At 47.1% G+C, this 20,993-nt stretch overlaps 1 protein-coding gene and 1 long non-coding RNA gene across 2 annotated transcripts in view; one reads left to right on the top strand and one right to left on the bottom strand.

Moving 5' to 3' along the window:
• Positions 1 to 20,993, bottom strand: part of LOC140388187 (mitochondrial 10-formyltetrahydrofolate dehydrogenase-like) — a 505,408-nt gene that overhangs the window by 39,672 nt on the left and 444,743 nt on the right. The window contains exon 21 of the mRNA XM_072471959.1: positions 7,589 to 7,694. Within this exon, the coding sequence (XP_072328060.1) occupies positions 7,589 to 7,694 (106 nt within the window). The remainder of the gene's footprint in view (positions 1 to 7,588; positions 7,695 to 20,993) is intronic.
• Positions 226 to 8,036, top strand: LOC140388189 (uncharacterized). The gene is made up of 2 exons (XR_011934120.1): positions 226 to 537; positions 7,558 to 8,036. It is a non-coding gene; the product is annotated as an uncharacterized lncRNA (long non-coding RNA).

Raw genomic sequence — 20,993 nt, 5'->3', positions numbered from 1 at the left:
CAGTGGACTTACAATTTACACAGTCAGGACACTATTGTATTCCATTACTGACAAATAATATTTCAAGTAAAGTTGTTAAGGATGTGTTAATGGCAGTTGAAAATGGGACTTTAGCTGATAAAAAGCTTGTTGCATTAAAACTGCACAGGCAATTTGAGCATCTGTCTCCTCGGAGGCTGAAAAATTTATTAAAGGATGCAGGGGTAAGGGATGAAGATTATACTAAACTGATAGAACAGGTTAGTGATCGCTGTGAAGTTTGTAGGAAGTACAGAAGGACGCCAGCACGACCGATAGCAACCCTACCTTTGGCCAGGTATTTTAACAAGATTGTGGCCATGGACCTTAAGACTTGGGATAAAGCCAATAATATATTTATTTTACATTTTATAGATTTAGCAACCAGATTTAGTCAATCAACAATTGTACGAAGTGAAGAAAAGAGTAATTCTGGATCAAATCGTGGAAAATTGGACAGGGACAAGAATGGGTTCACCGGCAAAATTCCTTACGGACAATGGAGGAGAATTTGCTATGGTGAGTTTAGGGATACGTGTGAAAACGTGAATATCACAGTTATGAATATGGCTGCGGAAAGCCCATTTAGTAATGGTGTGTGTGAAAGAAACCATGCGGCAGTAGATGACATGCTCCAGAAAATTTTGGCAGATAGACCAAACTGCAAGCTAAATTCAGCTTTAGAATGGGCGGTACATGCAAATAATTCATTGCAGATGGTTGGGGGCTATAGTCCCTATCGATTAGTGTTTGGTAGAAATCCTAAAACTCCGTCCATTTTAGATGACCAGCCTCCAGCTTGGGAAGGGACTACAATTAGCTCTGCCTTTGCTGAGCATTTAAATGCATTACATAGCAGTAGAAAAGCTTTTTTGGAAACAGAAGTCTCTGAAAGAATTCGCAGAGCTTTAAGACATAATGTACGGCCATCAGATACTGTTTTTCAGCAAGGAGACATAGTATACTATAAGAGGGACAATTTTAGTGAATGGAAAGGCCCAGGGAAGATCATAGACATAGATGGCAAAACAATTATTTTGCAACATGGCAATCAAACTGTTAGGGTACATTCATCAAGGATAATGGGTACAGATTACAAATTTTCAAATTTAGACAGAGCAGACAGACATGACGAGGCACCAGAGTAATCTGATACGCACGTGTTACAGGACTATGAGGACCAGTTAACTGATATAGACAGGTTTCTGTAGAGGAACACAACACTTCTGATGAATTAGAACAGGCCATTTTTCCGAAAGGACAACTGTCAAATGTTGGTATAAAAGTGACATACTTGCCTGAAGGGTCTAGTCAATGGAAGGATGCAACTGTTATTAGTAGAGCAGGGAAGGCCACTGGAAAGTATAAACATTGGTTGAATGTACAGCATTCAGGGGAGGGAGTCAAGCCAATGGATTGTGACCACGAAGTTCAAAAATGGAGGGCACAGAAATGCAGTGCCAATTCAGATAGTACATTGGATAGTGAACAGGTCCGCAGGAAAAGGTCGAGAACTATTGAAAGGACATCCCACAGCAGAAGGGAAAGATCAAGCAGTAGCAGTATGGAACGAGATACCAGGCGGGAGAGGAGACGTAGTTTATCAAGATCTCGGAACATGAGTAAGACTACAAATACTAATAGGAGTAGAAGCCCACATGCACGTGAGATTTTGGTGGCTTCCAATAAATTAGATGAAAAAGTTATCAAAGATGCCAAACAGCAAGAACTGCATAGTTGGAGTGAATTTGGGGTATACACGGAAGTACCAGATAGGGGACAAAGAGCTCTATCCCACAGATGGATTTGCATGGAAAAGGTTCTTCCAGATGGAACTTATAAGGCAAAGGCCAGACTTGTGGCAAGGGGATTTGAAGAAAACTTAGAAGATCAGGATTTAAGGGTAGATTCCCCCAAGGCAGGAAAGGTTATTTTAAAGATCTTCTTGACTCTATTAGCCACAAAGGCATGGGAATGCAAATCTATAGATATAAAAGCTGCCTTTTTGCAGGGGCATCAGCTCCAGAGAGACATTTTTCTCCGTCCTCCTAAAGAGGCAGCTAACACAGAAGGGGTACTCTGGAAGTTGAACAAATGTGGAGATGGATTGAATGATGCATCTAGAGTTCTGGTACTTTTCGGTAAGGTCAGTTTTGTTAATTAGGCTGTTGCCAGTTGAAAGCAGATCCGGCAATGTTTTACTGGCACTATAAAGGAAATCTTTCTGGCATCTTTATGATGCATGTCGATGATTTTTTGTGGGGTGGGACTAGTGATTTCGAAGCTATTGTAATCTCTGGTTTGAGGAAAGAAGTCAGGGTTGGAAGTCAGGCTTCCGGTGCATTTAAATATATTGGACTGGAAATCGGACAGACTAAGTTAGGGGCAACTTTATGTCAGCAATCTTATTTGGAAACCATCAGCCCAATAGCAATTAGTCGTGGCCGGGTTTCACAAAAAGACCCAATGCTTTCAAAGATGGAAAAAGAGCAACTGCGAAGTTTAATTGGGCAACTGAATTGGTTAGGTAGACAGACTAGACTGGATGTTAGTTTTGATGTCTTAGAGTTGAGTACAAAAATGAATGATCCTAAAGTGGAAGACCTAATGAGAGCAAATAAAGCGTTGGTCAAACTAAAAGTGTGTTTCGAGGTTCCAGGTTTTAGGTGATCTTAGGCACTTGAAATTCATAGTTTCTAGTAATGTGTCCTATGCAAATTTATGTGATGGGGTTTCAAGCGCAGGAGGTTTTATAATTTTCCTTTTGGGGAACAATGGTAAATGTTGCCCTCTTGTGTGGGAAACAAAGAAAAGAAGGAAAGTGGTTAAAAGCACTTTGGCTGCTGAGACATTAAGCCTTGTATTGGCAGTGGATATGGCCTTTTATAAATCTCAGATATTGACATAAATTTTGGGGTTAGGGGATTTGGGTGATATACCTATTGAATGTCACATTGACAATCAATCTCTGTCGGAAAATGTGCACTCTACAAAAAGGGTCAATGAAAAAAGGTTACGGATAGACATCGCTAGTTTGAAGCAGATGTTGGACAGAGGGGAAATAGCAAAAATTAAATGGGTCGACAGTAGCTATCAATTGTCAGACTTTTTTACAAAAAGAGGGGATAGTTCACAGAAACTTTTGGATATTGTTAATGAAGGGCGCCTGTTTCTGCGACTGTTATTTTTTCTTCAAAAAAAGAAAAAAAAAAGAAGGGGGGAATTTGCATGTGTTTTTGAGTTTCTTGTAATTTTGTTTTCACCCAATTTTTTTTTTCTCCAAAGGGAGACTGTTAAGTAATGGGCTAAGATGTCTCCAATTGTCTCATTTATGTTAAGTATCCAATAATTGATACTGATCTGTAAAGAGGCTTCAGGTGGCCTTTGTGTCAGGTAATGTGAAGATAGTATTTGGTGCAGAGTCTGTTGAAGTGAAATAAAGGTGTTTGTGAAAAGGAGAAGAACCTTTGACTTTTTATACTTCAGCAGCTAAACGTCTAACAGTGGAGAGGATGTTTCCACTTGTCAGGAAAACTAGAACCAGAGGACACCATCTCAGACTAAAGGGATAATCCTTTAAGGCAGAGATGAGGAGGAATTTCTTGAGCCTGAGGATGGTGAATCTGTGGAATGCTTTGCCGCAGAAGGCTGTGGAGGCCAAATCACTGAGAGTCTTTAAGGCAGAGATAGATAGGTTCTTGATTAATAAGGGGATCAGGGGTTATGGGGAGAATGCAGGGGTATGGGGATGAGAAAATATCAGCCATGATTGAATGGCAGAACAGACTCGATGGGCTGAGTGGCCTAATTCTGCTCCTATGTCTTATGGTCGTATGGCAGGGGGGAGGAGAAGGTAGGGGGGTAAATAGGGAGGGGGGTCAACAAGGATGATAAGGAAAGGAAGGGTTTTAGACTGGCTTCAGCAGGTCAGGTTCGGGTTGATGGAACAAGATGGCACTACAGGCAGCCACTTTTGAACAAAGGGAAACCCCAGAGTGCAGGGGCTCACCCACATGGCATACACACAATTGGCGGCCATGTAGGGTGGCCCCTGGACAAAGGGAAATGCGGGCGCCAGGCCGAATGGTGAGAACGGTGACTGTGGCCATTTTGGATGGCCCCCTAACAAAGGGAATCCCTCGGGGTGCAGGGGTGCATCCACCAGGTAATTGTGGTTTATCCCGCAGGAGAGGGGGTGGGGGGACAGAAACCCCCTACTCGGATAGTCACCTGGAACTAGTTGACTTAACGGCCCAGTGAAAATATTCAGTGACTTCGCCCACCTGAGAAGTTTGAAAGCCAACACTTTAAATAAGTGTAGGACAACTGACAGACAGATCAAACCTCCAGAACGGGGAAAACAACAGTCATGGGGAAGGAACTGGGAATGAGCAGATGGGGGCAATGGACCCATGGCGGAACCAGCACCCAGGTTCTTCTCACCTGTACACCCATTTTGACTTCTTTGCAGTGGGGAAGTCGATGGGGAAATACTCCATGATCGTAATCTCTAACTAACCTTCACATTACATGGATGTGAGGTTGGAACAGGTTGTGCACAACACCCTCATGGAAGTTGGACATGGCTCTTGCCGACAAGGCCTTCTGCCAGAAAACATCATAGGTCATAGGCAAGTACGTTACTAACAACCGGAACAAGAGAAGTCTCACCTTCCACGTTCTTGGAGGCACTGAAGGCGGATGGCTGTCAAATGTAATTCTCTCCCCATCCGGGGAGAGAACACCAGAGGTGATCGTCTCCCTGGACGTAGAAAAGGCCTTTGACAGAGTCGAACCTCATTGAGCGACTGGAGTGGTTCGGGCTAGGGACAGAGTTCACCTCATGTGTGAAACTCCTGTAGAACGCTCTCAAGGTGAGCATTCGGACAAACACCACCAGCTCTGAATACTTCCAGTTGAACAGAGACACCAGGTCGGGATGCCCGCTAACCCTGCTGCTGTTTCCCCTGGCAATTGAACTCCTGGCGATCGTCCTGCGAGATGCGAAAGACTGTAAGGAAATCCGAAGAGGAAGCAAAGAGCACAGAGTCTCACTCTATGAGGATGATTTGCTCCCCCACATCTCGGACCCGCAAAACGGCATGAACAAAATCATGAAGTTCCTTGAAGAGTTCGGAGTCTTCTCAGGTTGCAAACTCAACCTGTCCAAAAGTGAGCTTTTCCCGATGAATCCGAGAGGGGCAGGGGCAGAGCATTGCCCGAAACAAATGGGGGGACAGAGATATCCAAGAATCTCTAAAACAACACTGCAAAAGGAGAAGCATGGGAGGCCTGGCCCCTCCCGAACTTGCAATACTACCACTGGGCAGCCACGGCCGAGAGAGTGCGGGGATGGGTGGAGGAACCAAACATGGAATGGGTGAGGATTGAGGAATCCTCCTGCACAGGAACGACCCTCCAAGTCCTTGCTACGACAGCACTCCCAATCCCGCCGGCAAAACAATCAACCACCCCAGTGGCAGTAGCAACACTAAGAATCTGGAACCAGATGAGGCAGCACTTCGGTCTAACCAAGGTGTCCACCATGCCCCCCATCTGCGGCAACCACATGTTTCCTTCCACCAGCCACGCTAAACGCCGCCTTTTAAGAGGTGGAGACAAGATGGGGGGACACTCGCAGTTAGGGACTTCTACATAGGTGACAGACTTGCGGCCCTGGAAGAGCTGACAGAGAGACGGGAAATCCAACATTTGCAAATCAAAAACTTTCTGTGCAAGGAGATGACGAGGTACCGTAGGGCCCCGAGAGACACAATGTTGGAGGGGTTACTGGACCCAGAAGTCCGGAAAAGGGGAACTCCGGGTACATATTGGACGACTCTTGCAAAGGACAAGGTCTCCACTGGGCGAACAAGGGAGAAATGGGAGAATGAGTTAGGGACGGAAATAGGGTGGGGACTCTGAAGCGAAGCACTGTCTCGGGCCAACTCCACCTCCTCCTGGGGACAGGCCCAAGGAAATGCCAAAGGGGAGCCCAGGGAGAGACCAACATGGGGACAAGAGAGCCCATCACGAAGCCATAAGAATAAGTCAAACACCAAACAATCCATCTATGATGAAAGAAAGGGCCAGGATAGGACCTGGAGACAGCAGAAAGTGGGTGCCAAAAAGGAACAACATGTAAATTGTCACCATTTCATTCATTTCTTGCACAAAGTAAAACTGCAAACTTTAAGAAAAATATATTTATTTTTAAAGTGCACACACACAAAGATCCCTCTATCCTTGGTGCTTTCCAGGATCCTGTCGTTTATCATAATTTCCCTTGCCTTGTTTGTCATGCCCAAGTGCACTTATCCGGATTAAATTCCATTCACCACTGATCAGCCCATCTGACCAGCCCGTCTGTATCCTCCTGTAATCAAAGGCTATTCTCCTCAATATTTACCACCACACCAATTTTCAACCACAGAAAACCAAAGCTTGCATTAAATGACAGGTGCAGAGGAAAATCAAGCTGAATGCAAAAGATTACAGGAGAGAACTGGAAAAGGATATGGCAGGGTCAAAAAGGATATAATGAATGGATTAGTTATTACAAAACATTTGAAGAGTTAAAGGATAGTAAAAGCAAGGGTGATTAGTGAACAAGGACATCATTTTATGGAAGCAGCGGGTATGGCGAAGGTACAAAATGAACACTTGGCATCTGTCTTCACTAGCGCAAGGTCAGCACAGTGGGTAGCACAGTTGCTTCACACGCCAGAGTCCCAGGTTCGATTCCGGGCTTGGGTCACTGTCTGTGCAGAGTCTGCACATTCTCCGTGTCTGCGTGGGTTTCCTCCGGGTGCTCCAGTTTCCTCCCACAAGTCCTGAAAGGCGTGCTGTTCAGTGAATTGGACATTCTGAATTCTCCCTCTGTGTGCCCGAACAGGCGCCGGCATGTGGTGACTAAGGGATTTTCACAATAACTTCATTGCAGTGCTAATGTAAGCCTACTTATGACAATAAAGATGATAAATAAAGAGGATGCTGTTACTGTAGCAGTGAGGAAGAAGGTAGTATAGAAATTGAACAGAATAGAAGCTGAGATAAAGAAGAAGAATTTGAAAAGTTGGTGGTGTTCAAAGAAGAAAAGTCAGTCACCCTATCCAAATGGTCTAATCCTAGTTTGAACAACAAGGGGCAAGTGGGGAAGTGGAGTTAAGGCTTATTGAATGACATTGCGGGATGGCCTACTCTTGCTCCTATTTCTTATGATTTTATGTAGCTAATAGTGGTGAATTGTTGATTTTCCAAACAGAAGGAGATTATACAACAAATCCTCGGCAGAGAACCATCAAACAAAATATCTTAATAGACAAAGAAATCTTGCTTAAATTCTTTCAGAACTTGTTATTGTCTTTGATACACACAGATCTCTCCACAGCCTTTCCTTCCTCATCAATCACTGCACAGCCCAGGATACAGACAGAGATAGCAGCACACACTACTGTGTTGTGCCTGTTGCATTACATTAAAGGGTCATTTGATTTATTGTACAGTGCTGACCACAACCTTTTCTTTCTCACTCAGCAGGTCAGGAGCTCCATTTCAGCATCCAACTTACCCATCTGGGAATTTAGAAATAACCATCACTGGTCCAAAAGATTCCTCTTTGGCAATGAACATGTCATCCTCCACATCAGTGAATACTGTTGGCTCCATGAAGAAACCTACAGAAAAAATAAACAATTGAAGATGGAGTGACTGACACTGAGCCAAGGCTGACAACTGCTATGAGACTTCCATCCATGGGCATACAATATAGATTCTACCCGAACTCACGTTCTTTTCCCCGGTCACTGGAGTCAAGACCACAGCCCTGTATGTTCACCATCACTTACAAGGGGATCTGAACTCAAGTTTTGATTAACTGGTGACTGCCCTGTCAGATTCTTCTGTGGTGTTCTTGCTCTACTAATTGTCCATTGATGCAAGTTACCAAATTGTGAATTTCATTTCAAGTGAAAAAAATGAAGTGTTGATTCATTAAAATATAAATTTGACAACATGAATTAACATTGGTTAATTTCTAGAAATGTCTTTCGGATCCTGCTTCATTTGTGTATCTTGATTATATATTATGAATAAACTACCTCCATTTGACTCTACTCCTCTCACACCAAGTGCACTCCATTCAATAACTTTAACACCATCCCCAATCATTAACCAACACCAGCCCCTTCATTACCAACACCAGCCTCCACCATTAATCAACACCAGCCCCCTTCATTACCAACACCAGCCCCCATTATTAACCAACACCATCCCCCTTCATTACCAACACCATCCCCCATCATTACCAACACCATCCCGCATCATTACCCAACACCAACACCATCCCCCATCATTACCAACACCATCCCCCATCATTACCAACACCACCCCCCATCATTACCAACACCATCCCCCATCATTAATCAACACTAGCCCCCATCATTACCAACAACCCCTGTCATTTACCAACACCAACCCCCGTCATTACCAACACCATCCCCCATCATTACCAACACCAACCCCACATCATTATCAACACCATCCCCATCATTACCCAACACCAACACCATCCCCCATCATTACCAACACCATCCCCCATCATTACCAACACCATCCCCCATCATTAATCAACACTAGCCCCCATCATTACCAACAACTGCTGTCATTAACCAACACCAACCCGTCATTACCAACACCATCCCCCATCATTACCCAACACCAACACCATCCCCCATCATGACCAACACCATCCCCCATCATTACGAACACCATCCCCCATCATTAATCAACACTAGCCCCCATCATTACCAACAACCCCTGTCATTAACCAACACCAACCCCCGTCATTACCAACACCATCCCCCATCATTAACCAACACCAGTTCCCATCATTAACCAACACCATCCCCCATCATTAACCAACACCAGCCCCATCATTAACCAACAGCATCCCCCATCAGAAACCAACACCATCCCCCATCATTAACCAACACCAGTTCCCATCATTAACCAACACCATCCCCCATCATCAACCAACACCAGTTCCCATGATTAACCAACACCAGCCCCATCATTAACCAACAGCATCCCTCATCATTAACCAACACCATCCCCCATCATTAACCAACACCAGTTCCCATCATTAACCAACACCATCCCCCATCATTAACCAACACCAGCCCCATCATTAACGAACATCATCCCTCATCATTAACCAACACCATCCCCCATCATTAATCAACACTAGCCCCCATCATTACCAACAACCCCTGTCATTAACCAACACCAACCCCCGTCATTACCAACACCATCCCCCATCATTAACCAACACCAGTTCCCATCATTAACCAACACCATCCCCCATCATTAACCAACACCAGCCCCATCATTAACCAACAGCATCCCCCATCAGAAACCAACACCATCCCCCATCATTAACCAACACCAGTTCCCATCATTAACCAACACCATCCCCCATCATTAACCAACACCAGCCCCATCATTAACCAACAGCATCCCTCATCATTAACCAACACCATCCCCCATCATTAACCAACACCAGTTCCCATCATTAACCAACACCATCCCCCGTCATTAACCAACACCAGCCCCTATCATTACCAACACCATCCCCCATCATTAACCAACATGAGCCCGCATCATTAATCAACACCAGCTCCTGTCATGACCAACACCAACCCCCGTCATAACCAACACCAGCCACCATCCCCCATCATTAACCAACACCAGTTCCCATCATTAACCAACACCATCCCCCATCATTAACCAACAGCATCCCCCATCAGAAACCAACACCATTCCCCATCATTACCAACACCATTCCCCATCATTACCAACACCATTCCCCCATCATTAACCAACACTAGCCCCCATCATTACCAACAACATACCCTGTCATTAACCAACACCAGCCCCTGTCATTACCAAAACCATCCCCCATCATTCACCATCACCAGCCCCATCATTAGCCAACAGCATCCCCCATCAGGAACCAACACAAGCCCCCGTCATTATGAACACCATCCCCCGTCATTAACCAACACGTTTAACGGTTAACCAACAATGGGCAGCACGGTAGCATTGTGGATAGCACAATTGCTTCACAGCTCCAGGATCCCAGGTTCAATTCCGACTTGGTTCACCGTCTGTGCTGAGTCTGCACATCCTCCCCGTGTGTGCGTGGGTTTCCTCCGGGTGCTCCGATTTCCTCCCACAGTCCAAAGATGTGCAGGTTAGGTGGATTGGCCATGATAAATTGCCCTTAGTGTTGGGTGGGGTTACTGGGTTATGGGGATCAGGTGGAGGTGTTGACCTTGGGTAGGGTGGTGTTTCGAAGATCCGGTGCAGACTCGATGGGCCGAATGGCCTCCTTCTGCACTGCAAATTCTATGATAATCTATGAAACACCAGCCCCCGTCATTAAAAACACCATCCCCATCATTAACCAACACCATCTCCCATCATTAGACAACACCATCCCCCATCATTAACCAACACCATCCCCCATCATTAACCAACACCAGCCCTTGTGATTCCCAACACCATCACCCATCATTAACCAACACGAGCTCCTGTCATTACCAACACCATCCCGCATCATTAACTAACACCAGCCCCTGTCATTACCAACACCATCCACCATCATTAACCAACATCAGCCTGCATCATTAACCAACACCATCTCCCATCATTAACCAACACCAGCAATAACCAACACCAACCCCCATCATTAACCAACACCATCGCCATCATTAACCAACACCAACACCATTCCCCATCATTACCAACACCATCCCCCATCATTACCAACACCATCCCCCATCATTAACCAACACCAACACCATTCCCCATCATTACCAACACCATCCCCCATCATTACCAACACCATCCCCCATCATTAACCAACACCAACACCATTCCCCATCATTACCAACAACATCCCCTGTCATTAACCAAGACGAGCCCCTGTCATTACCAAAATTATTCCCCATCACTAACCAACACCAGCCCACATCATTAACCAACACCAGCACCCATCATTAACCAACACCAACTCCCATCATTAACCAACAACATCACCCATCATTAACCAACCCGATCCACATCATTCACCAACACCAGCCCCATCATTAACCAACTGCAACCCCCATCAGTAACCAACACAAGCCCCCATCATTAACCAACACCATCCATCATCATTAACCAACTCCAACCCCCATCATTAACCAACACCAACACCATCCCCCATCATTAACCAACACGAGCCGCACCATTAACCAACAGGAGCTCCTGTCATCAATCAACACAATCCCCCATCATCAACCAACACCAGCCCGAATCATTAACCAACACCAACCCCTGTCATTACCAACACCATCCACCATCATTAACCAACACTAGCCACCATTAGCCTGCACCAGCCCTTGTCATTACCAACACCAGCCTCCTTCATTACCAACACAAACCCCCATCATTAACCAACACCATCCCCCATCATTAACCAACACCATCCACCATCATTAACCAACACCTTCACCATCACCAACCAACACCATCCCCCATGATAAACCACCCGCATGCCCCATGATTAACCAACACCAGCACTTGTCATTAGCAACACCATCCCCCATCATTAGCCAACGCCATCACCCATCATTCACCAACACCAGCTCTCGTCATTTCCAACATCATCCCCCATCATTAGCCAACACCATCCCCATCATTAACCAACACCATCCCCCATCATTAACCAACACCAGCCCTTTGGGGCAGCACGGTAGCATTGTGGATAGCACAATTGCTTCACAGCTCCAGGGTCCCAGGTTCGATTCCGGCTTGGGTCACTGTCTGTGCGGAGTCTGCACATTCTCCCCGTGTGTGCGTGGGTTTCCTCCGGGTGCTCCGGTTTCCTCCCACAGTCCAAAGATGTGCAGGTTAGGTGGATTGGCCATGATAAATTGCCCTTAGTGTCCAACATTGCCCTTAGTGTTGGGTGGGGTTACTGGGTTATGGGGATAGGGTGGAGGCGTTGACCTTGAGTCGGGTGCTCTTTCCAAGAGCCGGTGCAGACTCGATGGGCCGAATGGCCTCCTTCTGCACTGTAAATTCTATGAATTGTCATTACCAACACCATCCCACGTCATTAGCCAACAACATCCCCCATCATTAACCAACACCAGCCCCTGTCATTATCAACACCATCCCCCATCATTAACCAACACCCTCCCCCACCATAAACCAACACCAGCTCTTGTCATTTCCAACACCATCCCCCCATTAACTGACACCAGCCCCTGTCATTAACCAACACCATCCCCCATCATTAACAAACACCAGCCCTTGTCATTACCAACACCAGCCCCCATCATTAACCAACACCAGCCTCTGTCAATACCAGCAGCAGCCCACATTATTAACCACCATCAGCCCCTGTCATTACAAACTCCAGCCCCCTTCTTAAACCAACACCAGCACCCATCATTAACGAAAAGAATCCCCCATCATTAACGAACACCATCCCTCACCATTAACCAACACCATCCCCGTCATTAACCATCACCAGCCCCCTTCACTAACCAACACCAGCCCCCATCATTGACCAACACCAGCCCCCAACATTAACCAACACCAGCCCGTCATTTCCAGCATCGTCCCCCATCATTAGCCAACACCATCCCCATCATTAACCAACACCACCCCCATCATTAACCAACACCAGCTCTTGTCATTCCCAACACCATCCCACATCATTAGCCAACACCTTCCATCATTAGCCAACACCATCCCCCATCAGCAATCAACACCTGCCCTTGTCATTATCAACACCATCCCCCAGCATTAGCCAACACTAACTCCCATCATTAACCAACACCATCCCCCATCAATAACAAACACCAGCCCCCATCATTAACCAAGACCAGCCCCATCATTAATCAAGACCAGCCCCATCATTAACCAACTCCAGCCCCCATCATTAACAAACACCATCTTCCATCATTAACCAACACCACCCACATCATTAACCAGCACCAGCCCCATCATTAACCAACTCCAGCCCCATCATTAACCAACACCCTCCCCCATCATTAACCAACTCCAGTTCTTGTCATTTCCAACACCATCACCCATGATTAACCAACACCAGCCCCTGTCATTACCAACACCAGCCACCATCATTAACCAACATCAGCCCCTGTCATTACCAACACCATCCCCCAGCATTAACCAACAGCATCCCCCATCATTAACCAACACCATCCCCCATCATTAGCCAACACCATCCCCCGTCATTAACCAACATCATCCCCCAGCATTAGCCAACACCAACCCATGTCATTACCAACACCATCATTACCAACACCAGCACCAATCATTAACCAACACCAGCCCCGGTCATTACCAACACCACCCGCCATGATTAACCAACACCAGCCCACATCATTAACCAACACCAGCCCCTATCATTAACCAATACTAGCCCTTGTCATTAACAACAACAACCCCCATCATTAACTGAAACCATCCCCCATCATCACCCAAGACCATGCCCCATCATCAACCAACAACATCCCCCATCATGAACAAACACCATCTTCCATCATTAACCAACATCAGCCGCCATCATTAACCAACATAAGCCACTGGCATTACCAACACCATCCCCCAGCATTACCCAACACCACCCCCCAGCATTACCCAACACCACCCCCCATCATTAACCAACACCACCCCCCATCATTAGCCAACACCATCCCCCGTCATTAACCAACATCATCCCCCATCATTAGCCAACACCATCCCCCATCATTAGCCAATGCCATTCCCCATCATTAACCAACACCATCTTCCATCAGTAACCAACACCAGCCCTTGTCATTACCAACACCATCACCCATCATTACCAACACCAGACCCATCATTAACCAACACCAGCTCCTCCCATTGACCATCACCAGCCCCATCAATAACCAACACCAGCCCCCATCATTAACCAACACCAGCCCCATCATTAACCAACTCCAGCCTCCATCATTAACCAACACCCTCCCCCATGATTAACCAACACCAGCCCCTGTCATTACCAACACCACCCCCCATCATTAGCCAACACCATCCCCCGTCATTAACCAACATCATCCCCCATCATAAGCCAACACCACCCACATCATTAACCAACACCATCTCCCTTCATTAACCAACACCAGCCCCCAGCATTAACCAACACCAGCCCCCAGCATTAACCAACACCAGCCCCCATCATTACCAACACCACCCCCACCATTAGTCAACACCAGCCCCTGTCATTATCAATACCACCACCCATCATTAATCAACACCAGCCCCTGTCATTACCTATACCATCCCCCATCATTAACCAACACAAGCCCCTGTCATTATCAACACCACGCCTCATCATTAACAACACCATCCCCCATCATTAACCAACACCATCCCCCATCATTAGCCAACACCATCCCCCATCATTAACCAACACCATCCCCCATCATTAACCAACACCCTCCCCCATCATTAATCAACACCATCCCCCATCATTAACCAATACCAGCTCTCGTCATTTCCAACATCATCCCCCATCATTAGCCAACACCATCCCCATCATTAACCAACATCATCCCCCATCATTAACCAACACCATCTCTTGTCATTACCAACACCATCCCACATCATTAGCCAACACCGTTCCCCATCATTAACCAACACCATCCCCCATCAGTAACCAACACCAGCCCTTGTCATTATCAACACCAGCCCCCATCATTAACCAACACCAGCCCCATCATTAACCAACTCCAGCCCCATCATTAACCAACACCCTCCCCCATCATTAACCAACTCCAGCTCTTGTCATTTCCAACACCATCCCCCATGATTAACCAACACCAGCCCGTCATTACCAACACCAGCCACCATCATTAACCAACATCAGCCCCTGTCATTTCCAACATCATCCCCCATCATTAGCCAAAACCTTCCCCATCATTAATCAACACTAGCCCCCATCATTACCAACAACCCCTGTCATTTACCAACACCAACCCCCGTCATTACCAACACCATCCCCCATCATTACCAACACCAACCCCACATCATTATCAACACCATCCCCATCATTACCCAACACCAACACCATCCCCCATCATTACCAACACCATCCCCCATCATTACCAACACCATCCCCCATCATTAATCAACACTAGCCCCCATCATTACCAACAACTGCTGTCATTAACCAACACCAACCCGTCATTACCAACACCATCCCCCATCATTACCCAACACCAACACCATCCCCCATCATGACCAACACCATCCCCCATCATTACGAACACCATCCCCCATCATTAATCAACACTAGCCCCCATCATTACCAACAACCCCTGTCATTAACCAACACCAACCCCCGTCATTACCAACACCATCCCCCATCATTAACCAACACCAGTTCCCATCATTAACCAACACCATCCCCCATCATTAACCAACACCAGCCCCATCATTAACCAACAGCATCCCCCATCAGAAACCAACACCATCCCCCATCATTAACCAACACCAGTTCCCATCATTAACCAACACCATCCCCCATCATCAACCAACACCAGTTCCCATGATTAACCAACACCAGCCCCATCATTAACCAACAGCATCCCTCATCATTAACCAACACCATCCCCCATCATTAACCAACACCAGTTCCCATCATTAACCAACACCATCCCCCATCATTAACCAACACCAGCCCCATCATTAACGAACATCATCCCTCATCATTAACCAACACCATCCCCCATCATTAATCAACACTAGCCCCCATCATTACCAACAACCCCTGTCATTAACCAACACCAACCCCCGTCATTACCAACACCATCCCCCATCATTAACCAACACCAGTTCCCATCATTAACCAACACCATCCCCCATCATTAACCAACACCAGCCCCATCATTAACCAACAGCATCCCCCATCAGAAACCAACACCATCCCCCATCATTAACCAACACCAGTTCCCATCATTAACCAACACCATCCCCCATCATTAACCAACACCAGCCCCATCAGCCCCATCCCAAGGGCAGCACGGTAGCACAAGTGATTAGCACTGTGGCTTCACAGCGCCAGGGTCCCAGGTTCGATTCCCCGCTGGGTCACTGTCTGTGCGGAGTTTGCACGTTCTCCCCGTGTCCGCGTGGGTTTCCTCCGGGTGCTCCGGTTTCCTCCCACAGTCCAAAGACGTGCAGGTTAGGTGGATTGGCCATGCTAAATTACCCGTAGTGTCCATAAGGGTTGGGAGGGGTTATTGGGTTGCGGGGATAAGGTGGAAGTGAGGGATTAATGTGGGTCGGTGCAGACTCGATGGGCCGAATGGCCTCCTTCTGCACTGTATGTTCTATGTAATCTATGTATGTAATCATTAACCAACAGCATCCCTCATCATTAACCAACACCATCCCCCATCATTAACCAACACCAGTTCCCATCATTAACCAACACCATCCCCCGTCATTAACCAACACCAGCCCCTATCATTACCAACACCATCCCCCATCATTAACCAACATGAGCCCGCATCATTAATCAACACCAGCTCCTGTCATGACCAACACCAACCCCCGTCATAACCAACACCAGCCACCATCCCCCATCATTAACCAACACCAGTTCCCATCATTAACCAACACCATCCCCCATCATTAACCAACAGCATCCCCCATCAGAAACCAACACCATTCCCCATCATTACCAACACCATTCCCCATCATTACCAACACCATTCCCCCATCATTAACCAACACTAGCCCCCATCATTACCAACAACATACCCTGTCATTAACCAACACCAGCCCCTGTCATTACCAAAACCATCCCCCATCATTCACCATCACCAGCCCCATCATTAGCCAACAGCATCCCCCATCAGGAACCAACACAAGCCCCCGTCATTATGAACACCATCCCCCGTCATTAACCAACACGTTTAACGGTTAACCAACAATGGGCAGCACGGTAGCATTGTGGATAGCACAATTGCTTCACAGCTCCAGGATCCCAGGTTCAATTCCGACTTGGTTCACCGTCTGTGCTGAGTCTGCACATCCTCCCCGTGTGTGCGTGGGTTTCCTCCGGGTGCTCCGATTTCCTCCCACAGTCCAAAGATGTGCAGGTTAGGTGGATTGGCCATGATAAATTGCCCTTAGTGTTGGGTGGGGTTACTGGGTTATGGGGATCAGGTGGAGGTGTTGACCTTGGGTAGGGTGGTGTTTCGAAGATCCGGTGCAGACTCGATGGGCCGAATGGCCTCCTTCTGCACTGCAAATTCTATGATAATCTATGAAACACCAGCCCCCGTCATTAAAAACACCATCCCCATCATTAACCAACACCATCTCCCATCATTAGACAACACCATCCCCCATCATTAACCAACACCATCCCCCATCATTAACCAACACCAGCCCTTGTGATTCCCAACACCATCACCCATCATTAACCAACACGAGCTCCTGTCATTACCAACACCATCCCGCATCATTAACTAACACCAGCCCCTGTCATTACCAACACCATCCACCATCATTAACCAACATCAGCCTGCATCATTAACCAACACCATCTCCCATCATTAACCAACACCAGCAATAACCAACACCAACCCCCATCATTAACCAACACCATCGCCATCATTAACCAACACCAACACCATTCCCCATCATTACCAACACCATCCCCCATCATTACCAACACCATCCCCCATCATTAACCAACACCAACACCATTCCCCATCATTACCAACACCATCCCCCATCATTACCAACACCATCCCCCATCATTAACCAACACCAACACCATTCCCCATCATTACCAACAACATCCCCTGTCATTAACCAAGACGAGCCCCTGTCATTACCAAAATTATTCCCCATCACTAACCAACACCAGCCCACATCATTAACCAACACCAGCACCCATCATTAACCAACACCAACTCCCATCATTAACCAACAACATCACCCATCATTAACCAACCCGATCCACATCATTCACCAACACCAGCCCCATCATTAACCAACTGCAACCCCCATCAGTAACCAACACAAGCCCCCATCATTAACCAACACCATCCATCATCATTAACCAACTCCAACCCCCATCATTAACCAACACCAACACCATCCCCCATCATTAACCAACACGAGCCGCACCATTAACCAACAGGAGCTCCTGTCATCAATCAACACAATCCCCCATCATCAACCAACACCAGCCCGAATCATTAACCAACACCAACCCCTGTCATTACCAACACCATCCACCATCATTAACCAACACTAGCCACCATTAGCCTGCACCAGCCCTTGTCATTACCAACACCAGCCTCCTTCATTACCAACACAAACCCCCATCATTAACCAACACCATCCCCCATCATTAACCAACACCATCCACCATCATTAACCAACACCTTCACCATCACCAACCAACACCATCCCCCATGATAAACCACCCGCATGCCCCATGATTAACCAACACCAGCACTTGTCATTAGCAACACCATCCCCCATCATTAGCCAACGCCATCACCCATCATTCACCAACACCAGCTCTCGTCATTTCCAACATCATCCCCCATCATTAGCCAACACCATCCCCATCATTAACCAACACCATCCCCCATCATTAACCAACACCAGCCCTTTGGGGCAGCACGGTAGCATTGTGGATAGCACAATTGCTTCACAGCTCCAGGGTCCCAGGTTCGATTCCGGCTTGGGTCACTGTCTGTGCGGAGTCTGCACATTCTCCCCGTGTGTGCGTGGGTTTCCTCCGGGTGCTCCGGTTTCCTCCCACAGTCCAAAGATGTGCAGGTTAGGTGGATTGGCCATGATAAATTGCCCTTAGTGTCCAACATTGCCCTTAGTGTTGGGTGGGGTTACTGGGTTATGGGGATAGGGTGGAGGCGTTGACCTTGAGTCGGGTGCTCTTTCCAAGAGCCGGTGCAGACTCGATGGGCCGAATGGCCTCCTTCTGCACTGTAAATTCTATGAATTGTCATTACCAACACCATCCCACGTCATTAGCCAACAACATCCCCCATCATTAACCAACACCAGCCCCTGTCATTATCAACACCATCCCCCATCATTAACCAACACCCTCCCCCACCATAAACCAACACCAGCTCTTGTCATTTCCAACACCATCCCCCCATTAACTGACACCAGCCCCTGTCATTAACCAACACCATCCCCCATCATTAACAAACACCAGCCCTTGTCATTACCAACACCAGCCCCCATCATTAACCAACACCAGCCTCTGTCAATACCAGCAGCAGCCCACATTATTAACCACCATCAGCCCCTGTCATTACAAACTCCAGCCCCCTTCTTAAACCAACACCAGCACCCATCATTAACGAAAAGAATCCCCCATCATTAACGAACACCATCCCTCACCATTAACCAACACCATCCCCGTCATTAACCATCACCAGCCCCCTTCACTAACCAACACCAGCCCCCATCATTGACCAACACCAGCCCCCAACATTAACCAACACCAGCCCGTCATTTCCAGCATCGTCCCCCATCATTAGCCAACACCATCCCCATCATTAACCAACACCACCCCCATCATTAACCAACACCAGCTCTTGTCATTCCCAACACCATCCCACATCATTAGCCAACACCTTCCATCATTAGCCAACACCATCCCCCATCAGCAATCAACACCTGCCCTTGTCATTATCAACACCATCCCCCAGCATTAGCCAACACTAACTCCCATCATTAACCAACACCATCCCCCATCAATAACAAACACCAGCCCCCATCATTAACCAAGACCAGCCCCATCATTAATCAAGACCAGCCCCATCATTAACCAACTCCAGCCCCCATCATTAACAAACACCATCTTCCATCATTAACCAACACCACCCACATCATTAACCAGCACCAGCCCCATCATTAACCAACTCCAGCCCCATCATTAACCAACACCCTCCCCCATCATTAACCAACTCCAGTTCTTGTCATTTCCAACACCATCACCCATGATTAACCAACACCAGCCCCTGTCATTACCAACACCAGCCACCATCATTAACCAACATCAGCCCCTGTCATTACCAACACCATCCCCCAGCATTAACCAACAGCATCCCCCATCATTAACCAACACCATCCCCCATCATTAGCCAACACCATCCCCCGTCATTAACCAACATCATCCCCCAGCATTAGCCAACACCAACCCATGTCATTACCAACACCATCATTACCAACACCAGCACCAATCATTAACCAACACCAGCCCCGGTCATTACCAACACCACCCGCCATGATTAACCAACACCAGCCCACATCATTAACCAACACCAGCCCCTATCATTAACCAATACTAGCCCTTGTCATTAACAACAACAACCCCCATCATTAACTGAAACCATCCCCCATCATCACCCAAGACCATGCCCCATCATCAACCAACAACATCCCCCATCATGAACAAACACCATCTTCCATCATTAACCAACATCAGCCGCCATCATTAACCAACATAAGCCACTGGCATTACCAACACCATCCCCCAGCATTACCCAACACCACCCCCCAGCATTACCCAACACCACCCCCCATCATTAACCAACACCACCCCCCATCATTAGCCAACACCATCCCCCGTCATTAACCAACATCATCCCCCATCATTAGCCAACACCATCCCCCATCATTAGCCAATGCCATTCCCCATCATTAACCAACACCATCTTCCATCAGTAACCAACACCAGCCCTTGTCATTACCAACACCATCACCCATCATTACCAACACCAGACCCATCATTAACCAACACCAGCTCCTCCCATTGACCATCACCAGCCCCATCAATAACCAACACCAGCCCCCATCATTAACCAACACCA

Source organism: Scyliorhinus torazame, chromosome 13 (assembly GCF_047496885.1).
Source record: "Scyliorhinus torazame isolate Kashiwa2021f chromosome 13, sScyTor2.1, whole genome shotgun sequence".
NCBI classification, from domain to species: domain Eukaryota; kingdom Metazoa; phylum Chordata; class Chondrichthyes; order Carcharhiniformes; family Scyliorhinidae; genus Scyliorhinus; species Scyliorhinus torazame.
Note: the sequence above shows the minus strand (reverse complement) of the source record. Positions and strands in the feature narration are given on the sequence as shown.